This window comes from Stylophora pistillata, chromosome 1, assembly GCF_964205215.1.
Source record: "Stylophora pistillata chromosome 1, jaStyPist1.2, whole genome shotgun sequence".
Taxonomy (NCBI): Eukaryota; Metazoa; Cnidaria; class Anthozoa; order Scleractinia; family Pocilloporidae; genus Stylophora; species Stylophora pistillata.
Genome location: NC_142519.1, coordinates 21944298 through 21969153, shown reverse-complemented (window position 1 = coordinate 21969153; position 24856 = coordinate 21944298). Strand labels below are relative to the sequence as shown.

The following is a 24856-nucleotide window of genomic DNA, read 5'->3' as shown; positions in this document are numbered from 1 at the left end:
CGTGTTCATGTACAAGCACTCATCAGCCCTCCACCCTTCCTCACTCAGAAAACTGAATAACCATCCTGGCAAGGATTGTTGGCACAAAGCAGTACTTAGTTCTTATTAACCGAGCGGGAGGTCTGTATGGGAGAGTCTTGACCGAAGTCGCCAGTACAGACCAAACGCAGTGAGGTCTGTACCAGTGACCGAGGTCAAGATTCTCCCATACAGACCGACCTAGCTCGGTTAATAAGATGTTTATTATATGGCTGCATCTTATATGCCAATTTTTTTATATTCTTTGTACCCTTTTTTTCTAGACTGGTCTAGATGCCGGTCTAGATGGGAAAATCTAGAACGCTTTCAAAATTGATTTCAGCCAATCAAACTCGTGAATTCGGTAGTTCCCAGTCCTTGTGAGGCACAGCCATACAATAATTTGAAATGAAAATCCCCAGAGATGTCTTGCCTCAGAATCTGGGGTGCCTAGTTCTCAAAAGCTTTCAATACAAAATTATTATAGCAAAGTTACCTGAGAGGTTAAAGACAAAAGTCAGTCACCTCTGCCTGCAGATAATTTAAGAGTTATGTATACTGTGTTATGAATAAAGCAAAACTGCATATGGTACCTTTTCAAGTTCTTTTTTAAGATTTTCTATCTGTTCATCTTTCTCAGCCACAGCCTATTAAGGAGAAATCAAATTTCAAATAAGTGACATGTGGCTGGGTTTTTGTTATTGAAAATACATTGTATAAAAGAAAATTAACAATATTTTGCGAGTCTATGGAGTACATGTAAAGCTATATATATACCTGTTGTAACATGGCCAAGGATGTTTTGTCTGTATCCATTTGAAGCCCAGCAGCTTGCCGTTTCAGCTCTTGGACCAATGACCGGTACTGCTCTAGCTCAATTTCCTTTGCTGCAAGCACAGCCTATCAAAGAAATTTGAAGGAAAGTGAAAATTCTAGGTGAGGCAATATTAACCACTATCTTTAAAGTACAACTAAAAGCCCTAATAGTATACATGTGTACATGTGCTAGATGTAAGTTTTTGTAATGTTTGCGTGTATCAAATCAACTGCACAAACCTTCCACTCTTCCACTTTAGAGTTCACAGCTGCCATGATCTGTTCATCAGTGTCCGTCTTAGTTGAAAACTGCATTCTGAGATCTTGAACCTAAGCAATAAATGGCAATGAATGAGGCTAAATGCACTATTATAGTAATTTTTGCCTTTATTTTCATCAAATGGGGAGGGGGGCACAAAAAACAAATTTCTGATTCGTTTGATGAACCCAACAGGGACAGAACATCATCAATAATTGAAAAAAAGAATAATTTCCTCAGGCATAATTCTATCAACCTCTGTAGAAAGGGAGACTTTGCTTGATGCACTTTTAAGACCTGGATGGGTCACTCCACTCCTTTTGTTTGTAAAGAAGTCTAGTGGTTGCAGCTACATAAAATTCAAGTCCAGTCGCATCAATCTTTGATACTGATTTGTGACCATGCTTTTAGCTGATGATGTCAAAGAGAACTCATCAACAATTTTTTTATTTAGTAATATCTTCTGTTATGCTCAAGAGAAGAGTTGATGACCCCTAGTTGCATACAATGAAAAAAAACAAAACAAAACAAAAACAAATAGTGTTGTAATGTTATTTCCTAAAGAAACCTAGACATGAGAGGGAGGGAGAAAACAGGTCGACAAGGGAAGAAGTGACAAGATGGACGGAAGGTGTAGGCAGGCACAACCTTTACCGACTCTCGCAAAGTTGAAAGAGATTGCACAAAGGGGTTAGGGTTAGAGTTAGAGTTAGAATTATTGTATTGGGATGAGATTTTTTTAAAATTCAGAAGCTCTGTCACAACAAAAATGATTCAATACAGTACTATAATTATAAATGAATATTTTTGCATGATACCATGAGTTCATGGTTGATATCTATCTATGCTGCATGTACAAAAGAGTAAAATTCATTTGATAACCTGTGCTCTGAGGGCATCCCGTTCTTTCCTCATGTCATCAATGATCATGTCTGACTGCTGTAGAATGGTCTGTAAAAATGTTCACAAACACACAAAATTGTAAACACTTCCTCCTTGAAAAATGTGACAAAACTACACAAAAATTTCTACTCCAATAGAGTTTAATACAATCTAGATGCATACAATTCAATGTACAAAATAATATAATAAAATATGCATATGTCAACCCTAAGTTTGGTGTATTCATCTGTCATCTTGTCCATCTCTGCAGTTGCATCCTGAAGTTCTTTCTCTGTGTTTTTTATGCGTTCTTCTAACTCATCATTAGCCTCTTGGAGAATCTATGAAGAGAATTGAAAAAGAATTTTGTTTCATCAAATGATCAAACTATATAAATGCAAATTAAAATATGCTTCCCTTTATAGTCACAGTTAGTAGTATCTGAAAGGCTGTAACAGGATGGCAAAAAGGTATACATTTGGATAAAGCTCTTGGAATGGGTTTCTTTGTCAAAACTAAATTACTAATTAAAATTATGGTGTTTAGATCCTAATCAAACGAGCCTGTTGTTCTTCATGCTGCCTGAACACAGTTTGAATTGGAAGTTTACCCTTATTTCATCCAGATACTCAGACAATTCCTTGTTTTTCTTGGAAATCTTCTCTTTAAAGTCAGAGCCTTCTCCTTTTCGCACTACCATACTTTCTCTCTAGACATAAGAGATAAAAGTTTTGAGTAAATATGCTTTTAGAGTTTCCTTCAATTCCAAGGGTCAAAGTGATATCATGCAGGTGTTTCAGACATACTCCTCTTTTCCTACACAATGCCATTGGACACATCTGACCTGGTGATACACCAGGAACTAAATGATGGAAAACAGTACACATGTATCAACCTCTTGATCCCTTGGAGCGAGTAGCATAAACTTTCTCCTTAAAATAACACCAGTGGACCACATGTTAAGGTCTCCAGAATACATGTAAAGGAAATGATCACTAACCAAAGAAGCTGTTGATTACAAAACAAATTCTCCTAGTCAGCACGAAATGTATAGAAAACAGTATGGAGAATATGCATACTGTCTAAGAGTGTAATAGGTTAACATATTCAGGAAAGTCTTGACTATTCTGTTGAGGTATACCATTGCTAAATGTTACTAATTTTAAAAATAATCATCTTGTGATTAAAATACTAATTTCTCCGTAATTGATTCTTGTGGCCACCATAAAAACTAATAAAAGTGTTGCCCCTTATTATACCTGCTGTTCAAATTGTCTTTGTAAGTCTCTCAGGTCCATCTTGTTCCTTTCCAACTGGAACAGTAAATTGCAAGCATGATATTTTACTTAATATACATCATCAGTTCTCCAACTTTAATTTTGTATCTAATTAACATTCTGATCGATTTGACTAAGAGAATAAAATGGGTCTACAACTAAAACTAGGAGCAAGAGAAGCTGACAGCCTTACTATAAACATCACATACTACGATAATAATCAAGGATGCATACTATTCTAAACTAAATCATTCCTAAAACTAAATCAATCGAAAGCTTGCATACCTTAAAGACCAAACTGTCAATTAACACCATAACTGCTCCTATGTATTTATAAGAAATTATAGTGCTGTATATTCTTTATCAGTACCACTGACAGTTTAGTTAGGCTGAAAGCAAATACATGAATCTAGAGGAACTTAAATTTTTTTTTCACACTTTTTGCACCAACTGTACTCTACCAAGTATGTCAGACTCTACAACAGACAGTGGAGTTGCCTTTAGTGGTTAATTACAAGGTCTTATATGTTACAGGTCTGGAGTATTAATTTAAAATAAAAACTCTCACATCTCTTTTCAAACTTTTGTTTTCTTTTTCAGCTTCATCCAGCCTGGCAGCCATCTAAACAGAGCACAAACAAGGAAAAGAGAAACAAGGAGAAAAAAATTATCCGCACCTTTCAAGTCCAGGAGGTCCTTACAATTGAAAAACACAAGTCCAGCTTAATGGTACAAGTCCAGCTGCCTGGACCCAGCTGTTTGATGGCTGATTAGTACTAACCCAAGGTTCAATTTTTTTCTCTTTAGATAATCTAATTACAAAACTATAGACAAACAAAATTGTGCTGGATTTTCTTTAAAAGCTTTCAGATCTGAAATCAGATTTCACACTAAACCTGGTTTATTTAAACCCAGCCCTAACTAAAACTACTGCAGTGATTTAATTATACAGTTAATTATACAGTTAATTATACAGTCCCAGATATCTTTTCAATTATTTTAATGTAAGAATTCGCGACATTCACCTCTACAATACTAGAAATAATGATGGTCTTATTTTAGAAAAAGTTAAATTAGAATGCACCAAGCGCGCTTTTTTTTTATAAAGGTACAAAAATCTTTAATGATTTTAAACAATTTTTAATAATTCGTAGAATTTATTATTGTCCGAATTTACTTTCGTTTATTGTAACTATTTTATAATTTACTCTAAATTGATTTCTATTTATTTTTTAACAGGATCTGCATTGATAGCAGTTTTCTTTCCAAAACTGAAGCAGCAATCCTGTATAAATATGTTTAAATTATTATTATTATTATTATTATTATTATTATTATTAATATTATTATTATTACTGGTAGAGTAAAACTTTATCAGTCTGCTCACTTGGTCACTTTTGTATTTCTCTTGGAAGTAGGCTTCCTCTTTTTCATTGAGCTCCTGTTCCAAAGCCTACATGTAACAACAGAATATCATTAACCCAAGACAAGTTACATCCTCCCTGTGCATGTTGAAGGAAATGTATTTCCTTTGATTATGTGCCTTTGGTGGTAGAAATGTTGCCTCTAAACTTAATATACCAGAACTAAGGTAGGGAATTTGAGAGACTATGTACAAGATAGATGAAAAAAAAAATACTATTTGTAACTTGTGTTTCACAATTCTCTTTCTCCTGCCAGGGAAGAGTGCATTTGATCATTAAAGGTTGTGTATTGGAACGTAAGATTGTCCATTCATACAACCTAGAATACCAACTTTAGTTCTGGGGATCGAAATTTGGATAACAAAAACTTAAAAAGTGTCCAAATTTCAAGGTATCAGATTCACTGGTACACGACAATTGGAGGGAGGTGCATGTTTACTTCCAATCAGGCCAATATATTTAACAATCCCTGTGAAAAACTTTATCAGCAGCAGTATATACCCTTCTCCCGTTCTCGATCTGCTGAATTTCTCTCATGAAATCTTCTCCTCCTGCACCATTATATTTCTAAAAAGCAAACAAAACTTTTAAGAGATTACTCACCCTGGTGACAATCCTGTCCAGGATCCTGTAGGATCCTATAGGATCCTGTAGGATCCTGTAGGATCCTGTAGGATCCTGTAGGATCCTGTAGGATCCTGTAGGATCCTGTAGGATCCTGTAGGATCCTATAGGATCTTGAAGAGGAACAGGATCCTAACCAAGATCCTGTATAGGATCTTAATTTCTAAGAGATTACTCTAACAAATTAAGATGTATCAACAAATTCCTAAATTTGACTGAATACTTAATTTAATCAAACAAGTAGTGTGGACTCAGCCTTTTTTTCATCAACTTAATCTTGGATGACTTCTCAGTCACTAATAAGTAGCATCACTGCTTATAAGTATCAATTGAAAGTGCAATACATTTGCAAGCACTTATCATAAACATCCATTCTATTTGTAAACAAATTTGACTTTAGTAATGAACGAGAGTTCTTTTCACTCTATAAAGAACCCTCGATTCATAACAGTATACGAAATATTACTTTTCATGATGAACAGAAAGATAATCTTTTGAAAAATAACCTCACCCTGTATTGCTGGATCTCTCTCTCTAAATGGGAAATTTCATCCAATAATTCTTGCTCTATTAAGAGAGAAGTATTTTAAAGTTGTACAATAGTGTTTGTCTTGTCTATGATCACATTATTAAGCTGTATGAAGGTAAATATCGTTCACATAAACAGACAGTTTCTAGAATTACACAAATTTGTGTAGTTTGTTAATTTTAATTAGCTCCTAACAGTTTTAAACAAATTTAAATATTGCTTCTATATATGCCCATCTACAATCATCATTTTGGCTTATAATTGTTTTCTATTTGATACTACAGCTTCTACTGATGGGGTTAGTTAGTAAACATCAAACACACAAAACTTGAAGATGAACCCTAAAATATAAGAATCCAACAACTGCATGCAAAACTGTAAGCAAACCATGCCAAGCTGCTGACAATACAAAGAAGTCAAAGAATTCTGAGCCAAAACAAAAATCTACTTAACAACTCCAAATCTTAACATCATACTCACCTCGGTCTCCACCTCCAGCTTTTGTTATTTCCTCAGCAGCCAGCTCTACTTGCAATGATTTAACCTACATTGACATAATTTATATAAGAATGAAAGTCATTACTCCCTTGTTACTATGATCTGGCTTCACATTCTTTTACTGTGAGCCACGCATTTTCCTTCTATGCGAGATACGCGTTTGTTTTCACTTTAAAAATTCATTTCTTCATTCTAAAATAACAAAAGTGTCCAAGGCCTTTCAAATAATACTGTTAAGATCATTTATATACAAATATTATCATTAATGAATTGAACAGGAATTGACTGATCCTGCCCCTAGCGCTAACTCTGGAGTCACCTCTAGCCACAGTTCTTCCAGACTATCTGCTCCTAAATAAAATTTAGATAAAACGACCAGCAAACTAGAATATAAATCTTAAAATTTACCTTCATAACAGTCTTTGTAACCTCAAACAGTTTTATCATTTTGTTTACATCTTCAGCTTCTGCCGAATCTGGATTAACTGAGCCCTTGAAAAGTAGAAAACCGATATCGAATTGATAATATTTCTCAAGTATGTAACCCTGGTATGAAATAGCTGGCAAAGATGGGAATCTGTTTAGTTTACCATCTCCAAGACGCCGTACATCTCATCGGCTGCATCTAGATCTTCTCTAAGCTCCGCTACATTAGTACCCATTATTCTTCCCCAGTCTAAAGGCGGCATTTTATCTCCTTGTGTTCTCAACTATTTGTATATAAATTAATTTGACAGAAATCAGTGGATTTTACGCTTATCGCTTTTTAATTTTCTTGTTATTGCAATCTTCGCGCCGCCATTTTTGAATCTTCCAAATATTCCCAAAAAGTGGGATATAAACAAAGTTTCTATTGGACAGTTGCAAATAACCACCAATGAGAGTAGAGTTTAGTTCAAAAATCGGTATTATGAGGACTTGTGGGTATTGTGCAAATTTTGTGTAGTATTACATGAGTAGCTAAACATGACAATCTTCCTTTCTTCTGTTGACGCCTGATCTGGTCACCCAATGTCTGTCAGACTTTTTTTCACAATCTAGAAATCTGAGTTAGCAGTTAAGAACGTTTAGGCTGAGACTGACCACAATTTTAAGGGCATACTAAGAACATACCCAGGCTGAGAGTCAGTTTAAAAGAACGTCTTTAATTTGCTAATTTTTTTTGTGTGTGAGTAGCATAAATAAAGGTGAAAGAACTCAGTGTAAAACTGTGGTCTGACAGAACAATTTTCTCAAATACGTTGGGAAATTTTTTAACACTGCGGTTTTCTTATTGCCCGATACGCTGAAAAAACAACTCACTTTCTGGTAGGACCTAGTCTGTACTAATAAAAATTCTTAGTCTGTACTAATAAAAATTCTCTAAAAACTTCGTAAAAGAAAGCTCATCACAATTCGTTGATGTTATCTAAGACCCAGACCACAACCGAAATAAAGCGCACTACACTTTGTGGAGCGTTCAACTACATGTTATTGATAAGGTCCTCGCTCATAGGTAAAGCTGGGATCAAACTACAAAACTAAGACCTTCGCCTATTAAAACGCGTTTAGAACGTTTACACGACAAAGTATAGGGGCGATATAATGAATCTTGTTCACAATGTATATATGAAGTTCATATATGCGGTATTAAATACGTATGACGCACGATCCTCGCAGTAGAGAGCGCTATTTATGCAATAGCGAAAATCAGACCTGAAAAAAATCAGGCCTGTACGGGATTCGAACCACTGACCTCTGCGATACTAGTGCAGCGCTCTACCAATTGAGCTAACAAGCCAACTGGGAACAGGCCGTTAAGTTGATTCGTAGTAAACCCGTGATGATAAATCAGACACAATGTATATATGAAGTTCATATATTTTGAATTGCGGTATTAAATACGTATGATGCACGATCCTCGCATTAGAGAGCGCTATTTATGCAATAGCGAAAATCAGACCTGAAAAACGGGTTTATTACGAATCAACTTAACGGCCTGTTCCCAGTTGGCTTGTTAGCTCAATTGGTAGAGCGCTGCACTAGTATCGCAGAGGTCAGTGGTTCGAATCCCGTACAGGCCTGATTTTTTCAGGTCTGATATTCGCTCTACTGCGAGGATCGTGCATCATACGTATAATGAGTTTTGTGGCCCGGCATGGAAAGCGTTTAGCAAAGGTTTTAGTTTCGCTGATTGAGTCTACTTTTTCTGAAAAACAAGGACCTTGTCAATGTGTATTCCAACTCCTCACAAAACTTTGTAGCGGCGCGTCATGAGTTAAGCGTGGCTGTGGTGCCAAGCATCATAATCACCCGCTACCAAATCATGAGTGCCAACGGGCTAATAATTCTACTATAGCAGCCCCTCTAATCGTGATATCGGTGCATAAATCGACGCATTCAGTCAAAGTATTGTACGTCTTTGTTCCTTTCTTATATCTAGTTCTCTTTTCACTGAAATGTAATGACGTGGCCTTTGCTCTCCACTTTCCACAGTACACACGGTTGTGTCTGGGAGAATCAATGACCAGATCAGTTTCCACACAGAAATAATGATTCATGCATATTCATAATGCTTGACTCGCTTAAGGCTGATAATAAATCAAATAAAACAGTTGCTTCTCCCTTGGTGATATTTCTTTGTAATTTTCACCTGTGGATAGGTATATAACTAATGACCAGTATCTCTTTATGCAGCTGACACAACTGGATTATGAAACGATGCCAAGAGATTTGCTACTGTCAACACTTGATCAGTAACCCGGCCTCTAACTCCTGAGAGTGACTAGAATCCAAATTATCCTTACAATAACACTCCTGGGCCGGGTTGTTCAAAGGTGGTTTAAAATAACCAAGGATTTGTGTGAAATTTTATTTCAGATCTGAAAGCTTTAAAAAAAAACTTCAGTTTAATTCCATTTGTTCACAATTTGATAATTGAATGCTCTAATAAAATGGGAAAAATCATCCCGAAACCACTTTTGAACAGAGAAATTTAGAAACCTGGATTAAATTTTAAACCTGGGTTAGCACTAATCAGCCTTCGAACAACTGGGCCCTGAATCACATATCAAGGTCACAACAAGGGCGTAGCCAGGGGGGTCCTGGGGTGCCCGTGACCCCCCCCCCTTGGTAGGTCTTCTTTAGAGCAAACAGCCTACAATATTCAGGTGGCGAAAACGCCATGACAATATCTTGGCCGTAAAAGCCATTGATATGGGCCTTCATGCCGCAATAATACGACTGAACCCGCTGATACATGCGGGAGAGCAGCGGTGTAAATGGTGAGTAGCATCTGTGACCCCCCCTTTGGAAAATCCTGGCGACGCACCTGCACAAGAATAGAGAAAATGATCAACAACTAAAGTGCCTCCCAATTGCTAAACAAATTCTCCTTGTCAGCACCTAAGGAAATGTAAAGAAACCGGAATGGAGAATATGCATATTGATGTTAGGGTGTCAAGGATTAATGGACTCATGAGAAGACAGTGGAACTGTTCCATCGAAAAGCCGAAGCGTTTTTTATCCTACGAATAAAGTGCTCTACACGTAGTCTTTTTGAAGCTATTTTCTGGTTTTAGACCTGAATTTAATCAGCTTCAACGTGATTCCTGGATCCAAGGAAAATGGGTAACGTAAGTTTTACGCCAATTTTTCAAAATTCTTCAAGATTTCACAAAGAATTTTGAATCGCAAATTATCTTTGGGTTTTTCAAAGAGTTAAAACTGGACTCAATAATTTAATCAGGAGTTGTAATTATTTTACAGGTTTGAAAAACTTTAAGAAAAGGATTCCCATAAAATAACTACGATTTAAACTATTTTTTTTTATATTTCAAAAGTATTTTGGGAATGTCCCTTATCGGCTTCCGTAGCCCCCTGGTACAGACTTTGTAAAATCTCGTAGCCTTTTATATAACAAACCAGTCTTTCCCTGCTGTTCTCGACATCCGATTTTCCCAAGTACGTTTTTGGCCTGAGGAAAATTTAAAAGGGTGGAACATGTTCGATTCCCCTTTGTGTTACACACTATTTGAACTGCCAAAATAAGTAGAATGCCTTCCTTGACTTTTCCTTCTAACAGCCGCCCACTTTGAACTAAGATACATCCTTTACCTCGCTTCGTGCAACCGGAAACAGGTTGCCTGAATTATGCAGACAGTGTCTTTATGTCAGGGGTTACGATTCCAGACAATCTAACAACGGGTTACACAAAATGTCTATTGAAACCTCAGTTCCACATTTTCATTCTTGGACAAATGCCGAAAGCTGGCTGCTTGCCTTACTCTTACGCCTTCGCGGACTTTTCTAAGGAATTCAATACGGTTGACCACTCTATTGTCATACGTAATGCACCAATCAATGTCTTGCCCCAACGGGGGGAGCCCGGGCATACCCATGGGCTATTGACATTTTTGAAAAAAAAATGTCAATAAGCCCCTCTGGAGGGCCTTATTAGAATGACAATAGGCTCCTCACAAGGAGGAAAGATAACTGTTTAATTTATCTTAGGAATACCAGGACACTGAGAGGTATATTTCCCCAACAGAAGTTGAGGAGTATGCCACGAGCGTGATGCCATGAGCGAGACTGTCAAACAAAGTTTCAACTTGAACTTTTTTCCTATTTATATCTGCACAGAATGTGCACAAATCGAATGAAAACTTATTGTACTGGCTATTAAAAAATGAAAAATAAACAAGCTGAATGTATTTAAGTTTTTTTCTTACATTTTTTTACTTCTGTTGACGTAGTTGGCGCGAAAGCCGCCATTTTGATTTATGCCAATTCGACTCTCTCTTTCCCAGTCCTTCTCTGACGAAATGGTCAATAAACCCTACCCTGGGGTGAACCCTGTGTCAATACAAGTTTACAGCCCTTCTCCCGGGCAAGGTTATTTTGTCAATAGCCCGTGTATGCCCGGGCTCCCCCCGTTGGGGCAAGACATTGATTGTTGCATAAACTACATGCAATCGGATTGCCCAAGACAGCTCTTCTGTGGTTTCTGAGCTACTTAACTAACCGTTAGCAGTTCGTACAAGTCGCAAGCGATCTAGTCTTGCAAATGTCCCATTTGGAGTTCCACAGGGCTCAATTCTTGGGAATGTTCTCTTTAGTCTTTAGGCGAATGACACGCAAGATTGTTTACTAGATGGTTCCTCTTGCTTTCAATGCGCGGACGACACAACGGTGCTGCATCACGCCACTCCCAAAGACCTTGATATCTGTGTAGACAAGATGAAAAAGACCCCCAGCAGCAATGAGTCGTGGGCAGCTGATAGTAACCTAATGAGACCAAGACCAAGTATATAGTTATTTCCACCAAGCATAATCTTGACGGATACACTCCACCTCTCACCTTGAAAGATGAGACAATTGATAGAGTAAAGAAATTCATGTTGTTAGGAACTTGGCTTCTTGATCTTGGAATGGGCTGCGCCTTGATTCCAGATGTGCGGACACAACCAAGAGCACAATCCTGACCTTGAGTTTGATAATAACAATAATTATAACGCGAATATTTATTCAGGATAACCTGTCTGTTCTTAATAGAAAGAACTGTTATCAAAAGGGTCCTGTACTCAACTCATAAATAATTAAAAATAAACAAATAACTCTAAGAAATCTAAGATTTAAATTAACTTACAAGATTTAAAAGAGTTATAAGTTAATTGGATACTATTGAAAAAAACTCTTTTAAATTACTCTTAAAAAGAAACCATGAATTTAAACTTCTTAAATGCCGGAGTAAAGTGTTGTAAATTAGAACCCCTTGAAAGGCAAAACTTCTCCGTCCAAATTCTAATTTGACTTTGGGAAGATTTAGTGAACATTCATTGTTTCTAGTGTTAATTTTGTGTTCAATTTTGGTGAAATATCCTTTAAAAGGGGTACAGACTTTATCCTGAAGACAGTCAAATACAAGCTGGCAGGACTGTCTCTTTATTAGACTCTCCACTATCTGGACTTGATAATTTCCACCAATAACTTTCTGACTTCGACGTTCAATGCTTTCGATTTGACTCTTACGGGAACATGACCAAGAGAGACCCAGGGTTCCACAATATGTAAAAACAGGTTGAATCATTGCTTTGTAGATTTTCTCGGCACTGCTCCTGTCGATTAAAGGTCGGATTCTCCTAAGTAAATTAAATCTATCAGCTGCTCTTTTATACATTTTGTCAAAATGTGATTCAAGATTTAAGGATGAATCCAAAATTACACCCAGGTATTTATAGGATGACGTGGTATTAATCAGTGTTCCATTTATAAACAAAGCTAGTTGTCTTCCATTCAATGCATTAAGCCTCGTGGCAGTAACAAAAATCATACACTCTGTTTTACCCTTTATCAGATTAAGGACAACCGAGTTCATTATCATGAAACCAAGAAGACAAGTTGTGACAATCTTCCCTGAGATGCTCTTGAAAGGATTCCAGATCTTTAGCAGCCGTAAAAATTACTGTATCATCCTCATAGGTGATGATTGAGGTTTTCTGAAGAGGCCTATGCTCATCATTAAAATGGATCATGAACAATAGCGGCCCCAATATACTTCCCTGTGGAACACCAGAAAATATTGGATTGGCATCTGACAAAACACCTTTGAATCGGACTGATTGCGTTCGAGAAAACAAATAGTCAGTAGACCAGTGAAGCTCTTTATTGTTAATTCCGTAAGATGGCAACTTATTAAGAAGGCACGAGTGACTAACAGTGTCAAATGCTTTTGATAGATTGATAAAAACAGCACACAGAATGTTTCCATCGTCAACGTCTTTCCTGATTATGTCCGTAAAATATGTAACTGCCAGTTCAGTTGAGCGTTTGGATCGAAATCCGAACTGGAAAGATGACAGCAAACCATTATTCTCGAGGTGTGACAGTAGCTGTTTATATACAATCCTTTCCAAGATCTTAGGTAGTACAGAAATATATAGGCCTGTAATTGTCAAGCTCAAGCATGGAACCGCTTTTGAAAAGAAGTATAACTTTGGCGGCTTTCCATTCCATCGGTACAGAACCAGACTGCAGGGAGAAGTTTATCATGTAAAATATTATTATGTTTATTATAATAGTAACTGCATCCTTTAACATTCCAGGGGGAAGATTATCCAGACCGGTCGAATTATTTCTCTTAAGATTTCTCAGCTCTCTGAAGACTTCATCATCGGAGACTGAATTAAAAACAAAAAGTGATGCGGTTTCACGTAAAGTAAGAGGCTTACCCCAAATAAAATTGCGAAGCGGAAAACTCTTAGTCTTCAAAACATCAGCTATAGTGGAAAAAGTCACAAAAGCCTTGGGAAATGGAGGAAATGTCTGACACTTTTGATCCGTTTATATTTATAGCTGCCGCAGAGCCGGTCGTAATTTTTGTTGGGTACAACTTCTTGATTGCTGACCAAAATTTATCTGGAGAAGAGGCTTTGTCTTGCAATAGATCTTTCTGGTAATTGCTCTTACATTTTTTCACTGGGTTATTCACTTTGTTGCGTTGTCGTTTGTAAGATGACCCAGTCAATCTCATGATTTGACCTACGAGCCTTTCTGTTACGTATGATGTACGATCCTCGCAGTAGAGAGCGCTTTTTATGCAATAGCGAAAATCAGACCTGAAAAAAATCAGGCCTGTACGGGACTCGAACCACTGACCTCTGGGATACTAGTGCAGCACTCTACCAATTGAGCTAACAAGCCAACTGGGAGCAGGCCGTTAAGTTGATTCGTAATAAACCCGTGAAAGTGATAAATGAGATGCAATGAATATATGAAGTTTATATATTTTGAACTGCGGTATTAGATACGTATGATGTACGATGAGTAGTTGATCCCTCAAATTCATTTCACTTTTGACTTCACTAGACATCCAAGGACACAGACGACCTTTGATTTTCTTGGTGATGAAAGGGGCATGCTTATCTACAGACTGCTGCAGAATGTACTTAAAGCGAGAGTACGCATCATTTACACAAGATGATTTAAAAACAGAGCCAAAGTCATTGGATCTCAACTCGTTACAAAAAGCCATGGGATCATAATTCGCATTTTTCGTCTCAGAAAATCTCTCTTAAAGAATATTTTCTCTCTCCACGGAAACTCAACTACTTATGCGAAGAAAAGCTTCACAATACTGATTCCACGTCGCAGTCACAAACGATAAAATTTGCGATCGTGCGTCATTAATCAACTAATTTACATAACAAAGAAAGATTACCTCATCTTCCCGAATCGGTAATTGTCGTCGCTCTTGGTTCACCTTGGACTGTAAGGACAATTCCGCTTACGCTTTTTAAAAAAGACGTTAGCTTTCGAGTATCGCAACTAAAGAAATGCCCTGTCACTTTATTTCAAAGGTAAAACACTACGCGCAAAAAAAAAAAAAAACTTCGTGAATTACATCGGCAAAGAAACTGAGAAGTACTTTTCTCAACTTTCCAAAACGTATGCGGGTTAACAGAAGTAGCTCCGTTCCTTTTAGCAATACCGCTACCAAAAATAAGTTTTTGCCGGGTTCGAAGAAGTAAATGGGTTTTTCTGCCATTAATTCGTTCCCATAACTGATGGAGGAGATCCTTCATTGATAAGACTAATTGTGCTCTTCAAGCTTTAAACTTAATTTGATCTTTGATCAATTTAATACAGAGAATAGGAAAAAGTCTGGAGGTGGGTTGTTACAGCCTTCTACAGTAGAGTCTGAGCGGAGCACAAAACAACGAATAAGTAAATAGATAATCAAAAGAGCTATGTGTAGGGCTCAAATAGTTCTAAGCAAAAGAATAACCGAGCAAGGATGAGTGGAAAGGGTGACTAGTTATTTTTGCTTTTGTAAGTCACTGATTATCCGTCGCAAACACTGATCCAATCCACGGTGAAACGAGCAAGGATTGGAACACCGTCTTAATGTTTTCAAAAAGTTCCTGCTGTTCAGAACAGTTTCACAAGCCTCACACTTTTCCAAATCTTCTCCCGACCTGGATGTTCTTGGAGTAAAAAAATTCGAGTCTGGTTTACTTTTTATCGTCTTCTCTGGGTGTTTCGTTTTCCACTGAGTAGTTTTCGACCTTATAAAAGGTTTCAACACCTTGGTGGATGTCACAGAACGTCTCTTTCCAGACGCACTTGTTATATGACTTCGAAAACTTCCTTGTGACATTTCATCAGAAGGTCTATCACCTCCAATGTCGGTATCGCTTTGTGCAGCTGTAGCAGAGTAACAGGTTTGCGTTTGAGCATCCTTTGTGGGGCCAACTACAAACTATAACATGGAGGAGAAGTTATTCGTTTAGCGATATTTAAGTCAAAATCAAACAACTGTCGTGACTGGCCCGATGATTTGCTTCTTCTTCCAAGCCACACATTCCCTTAAAGATAACAGACAAGGCTAGTCAAAATTTACCTGGATTAAGTGGTTTTCCGTAGGACATGTACTCTTATGACAGCACTGCTCTCCTACCGGTTGAGGTGACTTTTCTTCTGCTACCATTATAAAAAATAACGAAGAATTTAACCATTCTCTATTATTTGCAAGGTCAGACCGAAACTAAAAAAGAAAACAAAGCACCTAACAAAATCTGCCTATCATGCATAATTCACAGTTATTGCACTGGATTAAATCTTAAAGACAAGACTTTAAATCAAGACATATCTGCTGCCACTGCTAAATTTCCAACACAACATCGCACATTGGAAGTGACTAGATCGTGAGACAAGGACAACACTCTATTGTGTGCCTAACCACGATGAACAACCACAAGCTTTCTCAAATTTTATCACTGATCTTTCTTAATTCAAGAAATAAAATAAACAATTGATCAAAAGGCTTTTAAAACATCACTCTTGGATCAAAAGTATTTACACGTTAACTACTGACTATATCTACACTTCAAGATAAGAAGTATTCGCAGAAATACCTGTCGATTTTCCAGTGATAGCATGAAGAATAAAAATGGCCACCCTTCTAAACTCTTCCGACTATAAATAATGAACAAAAAAATTGTCAGAGACAATGGTAAAGAGAAGACAATTCCGGTCATTATTTTATTCAGGGTCCTGTACGACCTTGGTGGCCTAAAAATGTCGTGGAATGTAACCATTTCGGGTGGTAAATCCCCTCTTCTGATTGGTTATCCGATAGGGTGCGCAGGGCCTAATGAACTCTATCTCTCCGCAGGGAATTTCACGTTTTGTTTGCTCTCCATCATGCTGTCACTCATGCTTTAGTCATAAATCCTTTATTGACCAAGCTGTTTTGGTCCTGCTCAGCTACCTGTTCTTCTGTCAGAAGCTCAATCAAAGCCGCTACTCCTCCACCGTCTCTCAATTGCTGTTGGTTTCGCTCTGAAATGCAAATCAACAATTCAAGTACTTTCCTTCCATTTTATTCGTTAGTTCTAAACTAAACACACGTGGGTCCTACTGCTTGTTTTCTGCGTATAAACTTCCTCTGTAAAGAGAACGTGTAAGGAGCAGGGATGCAGCCGATGAAGATCACTTGCTTCCCAGTGCACTGAAACTAATCGTGAACCTGCCGTCACTTGTGAGTTAACTTTTCTGTTGATTCTCCTCCTCGATGCGAAGGTTTTCTTCGGGATTCGCAATTTTCCTTCATCCCCAATTAAAATGTACGTACGATAATTTAAATCTAAATTCGACCTGGAAACAGTGAACGAGACGAGCCACCTCGTGGATGTCACACACACGCACACGTAGACACGATTTAAATATGTTTTAATACTGTGTAACTGAATTCGTAGTCTCTTACCACTCTGATCGATGCAAATGGACAGTGCTAATATGCACTTAGTTTTGAACTGCTTGGCAGCCGCACCATCAACCTGAGTAGCTGGCGTTATCAGAGCTAAACATTTCAACAGCAGAGTCACAAGACCAAGGTCTGCTGCACTATCTTGACAGATCACTGAAACGGTTATATGCGGGTTAGAGAAGAATGAAAATGGACTAACATACAGCATCAGGATTAAGACATAGGTTTTTCAAAGATAATCGCTTACTATTCTGCCGTTATCTATTATCACACTTGATGTACGCTCTTTACAAGACGTATGTGGGTGTCTGGATATGTAAGTATGTAAATCTGAGCGCATGTAGGCGTATGCACATTTACATATGTGCGCAAGTCTGTTTAAGTGCTCACGCACATGTTCGCATAAGTGCAAGAGCACAAATGAACATCTGCCCTTGTGCAAAAATGCGCGAGTAGTTGCACATATTCGCCTGTCCGCCTATGAGCATGTACGGCTGTGCATATCCGCGTATCTATGTGCACCTGTGCTTGTGTCTGGTGTTAACCTTCTATTACACGACTCGGGCAGTCAGAGGGCCAATAACTAAAATCAGCCAATCAAAATGCTCTATTGCCGGTCAATGTTCTCTAAGTATTGGACCGGGCACTGTCCCGAATGGTCCCGAATGATACCGCACTTGTGTCCCTTTGAACTTCAGTCGTATAATAAATCTCTTATTAACCAAGCTTGCTCGGGACCGTACAGGAAGAATATCGGCCCTCGGTCTTTTTTTTACGGACCTCGCTGCGCTCGGTCCGTACTGTCAAGACCTCGGGCCGATATTCTCCCAGTACGGCCCTCGCGCTTGGTTAATAAGATATATATATTGAAACTTCAGTAGAGCCGGAGAGACTTCTGCTGCATTCATCAGCACTGTAGAATCAAGAAATATTGGCTTACCGTGTCCTGCTATGACAGATCCTAAGGTGTTGATAATGCGCCCCATAAACAATATATCTCGTTCAGCATGTTCTTTTAGGTCCACAACCTGCTTTAGTAGAATGACCAGAGCACGCAAGCCTCCAAGCAGTCGCACCTTAGATTGACATTCAGCTGGGTGAAAAGTAGAGAAAACTCTGAGACTATTGAAAGAAAATAAGTAAGAAAGTGCCCCTTGTTAATTATTGTCAGGTGTCACTAGAGTCATCTTCATCGCCCTCGTTTGGAAACTCTCATAATGCTTTCCGCAAAAGCAGCGTTCCAAACTGCTGCCATCTAGTCAAAAAGTAATTTGGAAGCTAAATTTGCAGCAGAAGATGCCAATTTAGCAACCTGTGTTAAGCAGTTCAGGGATTTCATTGAGGGCCTGGGCACCGGGCAAATTGACCGGTTGTGAGGACGGTTTTGCCCACCTGGTTTGACCATCTGGAGGAAAGTTTATCCTAAAAAGAAGTCCAGTTCAAACATGTTTTGCCCGCCTGTGAAAACCAGTAGCCCTCCTGCTGAAAACGTTAATGAAATCCCTAGCAGTTATGTGGCAGGCTGTAACCTTTTCATTGTCAGAGTTAAAAATAATGAGAGATACTTGCAAAAATATGCAAAATTGCACAAAATGTCCTTCTCGGATTCTCCCTTTTATGGCAACCATTTTCTTATTTTAGGTTGCCAAATGATGTCTTTAGGTCTGGTTTGGAGCCTAGAAAAATAAAATACTGCAGGGGAGAAGTGGTGCCACTACAACTTCATGATTACAATATTTTAAAATAATTAATTCTTACCATTCTCTGAAACAATTGCAGCAAGAAGGTTTACAGTTGGCTGAAGAATTTCATGCTGCTCAGTTACTAAGAGCAGTTTGTTCACTATTGCTGGAAGCAGCCGACAGCACAGTTTTTGATTTTGAGCTGAAAAAATGGAAATAAGATAACAATCAGTCCCCACATTTGTGAGAAAGCAAAAAACTTTGCTTCCTCAGAGATAGAAAACATCCTGAAGTATCATTACATGATACAACACTACAACAGGCCATTTTACAGTTGTGTACTTAGTTGCCAAGCCTTTGATTCAGAGTGAGGCTAAAGATGACCTTGTTGTGATAGAGACCTGTATCTAGTTAGCGTGATAACAAAGTGATTTACATTTGAAAGGCAGCAAGGTTTGTATCATAACAAGCTCATCCCTAGCCTCACTCCCATTCAAAGGCTTGGCAACCAAGCACACAACTGTAAAATGGCCTATTGAATATAACATCACTATCAAAAGATAAGGGGAGACAAGATGGTTTAACAGTTGCTAGGCTGAACCCTCGGTCTAGAGTTTTGGGTTAAAGACAAAGCTGGGTCATTGCCTTGTTTTTGGGCAAGCCATACTCTCCCAGAACCTCACTCCAGCCAGGAGTAAAAATGAGTATAGGTGAACTGTCAGGGAAAGCTGTGAGTAACCTGCAATGGACCAGCATCCTATCCAAAGCTTTGGCTGGATGCATCATTTGGCTTGACAACAGACCTAACCCACCTAATTCAATTTTCCCACTTACCATTTTGTGGGTTTTGTAGAAGAGAATATAACGCAACAACCACTGCAGTCCATAGCTGAAGGGAGTTTTTGTCAAGGTTATCAAACCACCTTTGACCACTTTCATTACCAGCAGAGGTTGAAAACTGATGTATTGGAAGACAGCTTCTACATGTGTGAAAGCAATCATAGATCAATTTCTGTGAGGAGGGGGGTGAATAGGGATGTAAACCCAAATCCATAGACTTGCCATGACTTAATAACCAAATTCATAAATCCATTTAAAAAAAATGTTTAACCCAAATAACTTGCTACTTGACAAGTGGATTTGTAAAATAGTACCATAAGCTTTTCTATATTTACTAAACAATTTTCAAAAAATAGTTCTCACACTTTTTGTCGGACTTTTAACCAACTAAAAGAACAATTTTTCTAACAATTTTTAACAAAATTTAAAAAATATTTATTACACTTGTGGGCAGCACTCTGAAAACAGTTGTCAGTTGTAAAACTTGTTTTATTTTCCGATGCATTTCTTCTACCCGTTGTAGACTTCTTCAGGGAGATTTACTAGTAAACACTGACTAAACACCTTGTTTTATAATCCAAAGTTAGCGGCTAATACATGGGCCAAAGACCTGCATGAAGGCTTGGCAAAGTTGAGAAAAATTTTTTAAGGCAAGGTAAGAAAAAGGTTTGGGAGCCATGGTTTGTTAGAGTGCTGCTGCAGACTGGTTTAGTTCTCAAAAAAAAAAAAATTTTAAAAACTGTACCACAAACGACTCCTCTGAGAGACATTTTTATATTTTGGCTCTATTGAATTACAAAGCATAAACCACCACGTATCTTTTTCTCTTCTCTTTGTTTAACTTGTACCTCTTTTCTATGTCTTCAGAGACTTCAAAGAGTTAGCACCTTTAGTTATTTTTTGGAAGTTCTGCCAAATTATGATTTTTCTATTGGTGGGCTAACACTCATTGCTTTTACAGGGGAGTATGGAAATATGATAAAACTGTCTAGAAATGATGGGAACTATCCCCTCAAGCACAAAAAATTGGGCAAAAGTGTCTAATATCAGATGGAAACCTAAGAAATTGAACAGTACTGATCAAGATTGACAAAATTGTCCAAGCTCAAACAAAAATCTCCAAAATCAGACATAAGCATCTAAACTTTTATTAGTATGTATGAATACAATGAATATATGAAGTTCATATACTTTGAACTGCGGTATTAGATACGTACGATGCACGATCCTCGCAGTAGAGAGCGCTATTTATGCAATAGCGAAAATCAGACCTGAAAAAAATCAGGCCTGTACAGGATTCGAACCACTGACCTCTGCAATACTAGTGCAGCGCTCTACCAATTGACCTAACAAGCCAACTGGGAGCAGGCTGTTAAGTTGATTCGTATTAAACCAGTGATGATAAATCAGATAAAATGAATATATGAAGTTCATATATTTTGAACTGCCGTATTAGATACGTATGATGCATGATCCTCACAGTAGAGAGCGCTATTTATGCAATAGCGAAAATCAGACCTGAAAAAAATCAGGCCTGTACGGGATTCAAACCACTGACCTCTGCAATACTAGTGCAGCACTCTACCAATTGAGCTAACAAGCGAACTGGGAGCAGGCCATTAAGTTGATTCGTAATGAACCCGTGATGATAAATCAGATACAATTTATTATTACGAATCAACTTAACGGCCTGCTCCCAGTTGGCTTGTTAGCTCAATTGGTAGAGCGCTGCACTAGTATCGCAGAGGTCAGTGGCTCGAATCCCGTACAGGCCTGATTTTTTTCAGGTCTGATTTTCGCTATTGCATAAATAGCGCTCTCTACTGCGAGGATCGTGCATCATAAGTATGTACGAAGTAACATAAAATTAACATAATCAGTTTTAAAAACCCAAAAGACTACCTTGCAATTCATTAAAATTCTGATTCTGATTGGCTAAGAGGGGGGTGCAAGTCTGTTTGATCAATCACACCATGAAATATTGGGCTATGCCACCGTTACTGCAGATTAGTTGCTACAAATAGGCAGAGAGCTGGAAATGAATGTGCCTCTGAAACTTACTTGTACAGATCACAAAGACTATGTAAACATTTTGTTTCCCGTGCAAGATTTTGTCCTCTCCCTATGTAAAATAAACAAGAAAAGACTAATGACCTCCACGATTCATTTCCTGCTTTCTAAACAAGCAATGAACCAGCTGCAGACAGAGTTCAGAAAAATAAATGCATTGTTTGAGAAGTACAGCTAAGCCTCCCCTAAGTAATTCTCATGACATATTTCCATTACGCTAGGGTTAGCTAGGCTCAAGATTGTAACCAATACTGGCACCAATGGAACCAACTTTTTTTTCACTGATGACCAATTCAGAGGTTCTGGTATTCTCACTTAGCAAATAGATTTTTATAGGTTTTGAATTAAAAGTTTAACATCCCAAGTTCAAAAGTACCCCCAGGCATATTGTCTTGATTCATATCCATCTTTAGAAAAAAGAAATAATTACAGACACAAGGTCTCTTGTCATCAAAGATCTCAACCTTTTAACACACATTCTGCATATGTGATCACTGTGTCTCCTTTTTAAGGTGGCCACAGAATTTCAAAGAGTTATTTCATACATTATACATTGTTATAAAGCCAAATCTACTGTACTTACAGGAACATACAGATGCAACTTTTCAAATTGGCAACTAAAATTTTACAGCTGGGGACCATTACTCGTCAATTAAGTGTCAAAAGAGCACATAAACAATTTTTTTTTTTCCAATAGCAGGCCCTGGGTTAGAAAGGTCATTTTCAACTGCTAGAATAAGGGTTGATACTTACAGTTATTAGTACAAATTGTCACCACTAGAAATGCTGAGGTCATTCTACCCTTCAAGTTTTTTGCTTGTAAATTACACCTCAACATGTCAAAAACACTCTTACTTGTCAAAACTCTTTGGCAAAAATCTGCAAGTATATCATTACAGCATGTAAACCATATATAGCATCTGAAGTCCACTTATAGCAATATTCAATTTGCTACAAATAGTCACAACAAGAAAAAAAATTGCTAAACAAATAAATCAATCAATTTAAAAGCAAATAAACAAGGTTTTCAGCAGTGTTGTATCCACACATTGACTTTTGTTTTACTTTCATGGTTCAGCCATCATAAAAACTGAAATGTGAAACCAGGAAGAACCACAAAGCACAACTGCTTGCTATCATGGCTTTATATTATTTATGCAAGCATACAGATGATCTGATTTTGAGATGCATGCATGACTGACAGGTCTTAGCACCAAAAATTAGATGCAATTGATTCATTTTAAAGGTAAAATATTTCTTTTTATTTGATATTTAATGATGAACTCACCATTTCCTTCTGCAGCCATGGCCAATGTATAAAGAGCTGACTGCACTTCACTGGGACTCATCAAAGTTTTACACAGACTGAGAACGTATTTCATCCCATTTGATGAACAAAAATAGTCTTGAGCTCTTTCTGAAGAGATGTAAAAATGTCACAAAGTTTTGATTTTAAAATATGGTCCTTCAGTAAACATACAAAACTTGTCCACTTTCCTCTGTCATTTTTTGATCTGTATGAAAATCAAAACCTACCCCAAAGCTTCATTTATAAATCCCTTATTAGATTGGGTATATCAACAAAGTTGAAATGGTAAATTGGCCACCGTAACGATTACAAAAGCTGACGTTTGGAGCGTTAGCCCTTCGTCGGAGCGAATAGAGGAATTGTGGGTTGTGTGTGCTTTTAAAAGCAGAAAATGGAGCTACGTTATTGGTGGGAACATGGCAACGAGAAAAACAAGAAAAAGCCCAAAACAGCCCCAAACAGTTTCTTTCGAAACTATCAGCCCTTATTAGATTGGACAAACAGCTATTCTTCAGTAACAAAACTTTGGCGAAAGGACTTCACGAGTCATTATAAGCAATGGTAATGTACATGTTTCGTTGACTACATTCCGGTAGTTGCGAATGAAATAAGATAACCTTGCTTACAAGCATAGGTTGGCTCGTTATATTTATTACATGCCCATGCTAGCTTGGATTTGTCAATCGTTTTTATATTTGAGTTTTGGTTACAAATCGCTCGATCAAAAGAAAAAACCGCTATCTAATAGTAACGTACCAGTGATCTTTTCAATTTCTCGAAAAAATCTTCCCTGCCCGGTACAAAAATCATGAAATTTCTCGTGGTTTTCACTCATGTAAACAATAATGGTAACAAGTTTGACTTTGGCTCTTTCCAGACGTTGTCTCTTTTAAAAAAAAAGGGTATTCACCATTATGTTATTTTGGATATGGGTCCAGCAAATTACTCACGGACTCGTAACTGCATGTGTAAACTGTAAAGACTGTAAGGCCTTATGATTTGAAATTCTTTTCAGGAGCAGAGATCGGACTTACTATTCTGCGACAGAATTACAGCCAGTGCTCTCAGAGCCTGTTGCTGTTGAGACGAATCGTCCTTCTGGTATTCCAGGGACTCCACAAGGAGCTTCATATCTTCAATGTCCTTTTCTGGAGAGTTACTGCCACTGTCCATTGCTGCAACTAAATTGAAAAATATAATACGTCTTTGACTGGATTACTTTGCAGGCAGAAAAAAATCTGAATTTTCAAAATTGAAGTGACGACTTATCCAGCAATTAAAAGAGGAAAAACAGATTTAAGTAACAACTGAACGTAAAAACCTGTTAAATCTTACCCGCGTGAGGAAATCCAAGATGGATGCCCAACCCACTCAAAGCCAGTTTCCCGCGGTCTAACGTGAGTTTATGCAAATGAAGTAAAGATTGAGGAGAGGGTGGGTCGAAAAGTGAGAAAAGGTAAACGTTATTATTGTTCGTATTGGGATTTAGAAAATGGAATCGAGTCGGAGTGACCAAGGGTTGTTTTGGGGTAAGGGGTAGGGGCAGGGAAATAAGCCCAAATTGTAATGGCAGTCCAGCTTAATTAAGCGATATCTAGCCTTTGTTGAGTTTTTCTTGCACTTTTAATTGAGCTAAATCTTGTTTTCTTTTCTGCTCAAAAACGAACAAGATGTAAGCGTCAGCGCTTAATGAGTTCTTTTCTGAATTGTTTCACGTCAAAAGAGGCCCTTGACTAAACCAGTTCTGCGTATATCTTGACCACGTCCAAACACCGTCACCTACTCAACAAACAATAACTGTTCATGAGGAATATTTTAACTCTGTTACCAAAATGATCAAGGTGCCACTTTTCAAGTATTATCCGAGTTTCTGAGCAGACC

At 37.8% G+C, this 24856-nt stretch overlaps 2 protein-coding genes across 4 annotated transcripts in view; both read right to left on the bottom strand.

The window, feature by feature from the left end:
- LOC111339746 (centrosomal protein of 290 kDa) overlaps positions 1-7138 on the bottom strand; it is a 51578-nt gene extending 44440 nt beyond the window's left edge. The window contains exons 1-14 of the mRNA XM_088744264.1: positions 6918-7138; positions 6736-6819; positions 6310-6373; positions 5812-5867; positions 5178-5243; positions 4640-4705; positions 3821-3874; positions 3235-3288; positions 2586-2684; positions 2203-2316; positions 1976-2044; positions 1075-1164; positions 796-918; positions 612-665 (exon numbers count right to left, since the gene is read on the bottom strand). Of these exons, the coding sequence (XP_088600390.1) occupies positions 612-665; positions 796-918; positions 1075-1164; positions 1976-2044; positions 2203-2316; positions 2586-2684; positions 3235-3288; positions 3821-3874; positions 4640-4705; positions 5178-5243; positions 5812-5867; positions 6310-6373; positions 6736-6819; positions 6918-7016 (1092 nt within the window). The 5' untranslated portion in view covers positions 7017-7138. The remainder of the gene's footprint in view (positions 1-611; positions 666-795; positions 919-1074; positions 1165-1975; positions 2045-2202; positions 2317-2585; positions 2685-3234; positions 3289-3820; positions 3875-4639; positions 4706-5177; positions 5244-5811; positions 5868-6309; positions 6374-6735; positions 6820-6917) is intronic.
- Positions 7139-14915: 7777 nt separating this feature from the next.
- LOC111339751 (telomere repeats-binding bouquet formation protein 1) lies at positions 14916-24410 on the bottom strand. Of its 3 annotated transcripts, none has more exons than XM_088744235.1 (13): positions 24311-24410; positions 24010-24156; positions 22955-23083; positions 22420-22545; positions 21658-21718; positions 19591-19736; positions 18833-18958; positions 18015-18167; positions 17072-17227; positions 16577-16647; positions 16221-16281; positions 15707-15786; positions 14916-15565 (listed from the first exon to the last, which is right to left on the bottom strand). In XM_088744235.1, exons 2-13 carry the CDS (start codon positions 24146-24148, stop codon positions 15122-15124), a joined length of 1692 nt encoding a protein of 563 aa, XP_088600361.1. In that variant the 5' UTR covers positions 24149-24156; positions 24311-24410; the 3' UTR covers positions 14916-15121. The 3 variants fall into 3 exon arrangements, with proteins under 3 accessions (XP_088600361.1, XP_022802203.2, XP_088600370.1); XM_022946468.2 differs by having other exon boundaries at positions 24297-24314; XM_088744244.1 differs by lacking the exon at positions 24311-24410 and having other exon boundaries at positions 15707-15783; positions 24010-24282.
- Positions 24411-24856: the final 446 nt, after the last annotated feature.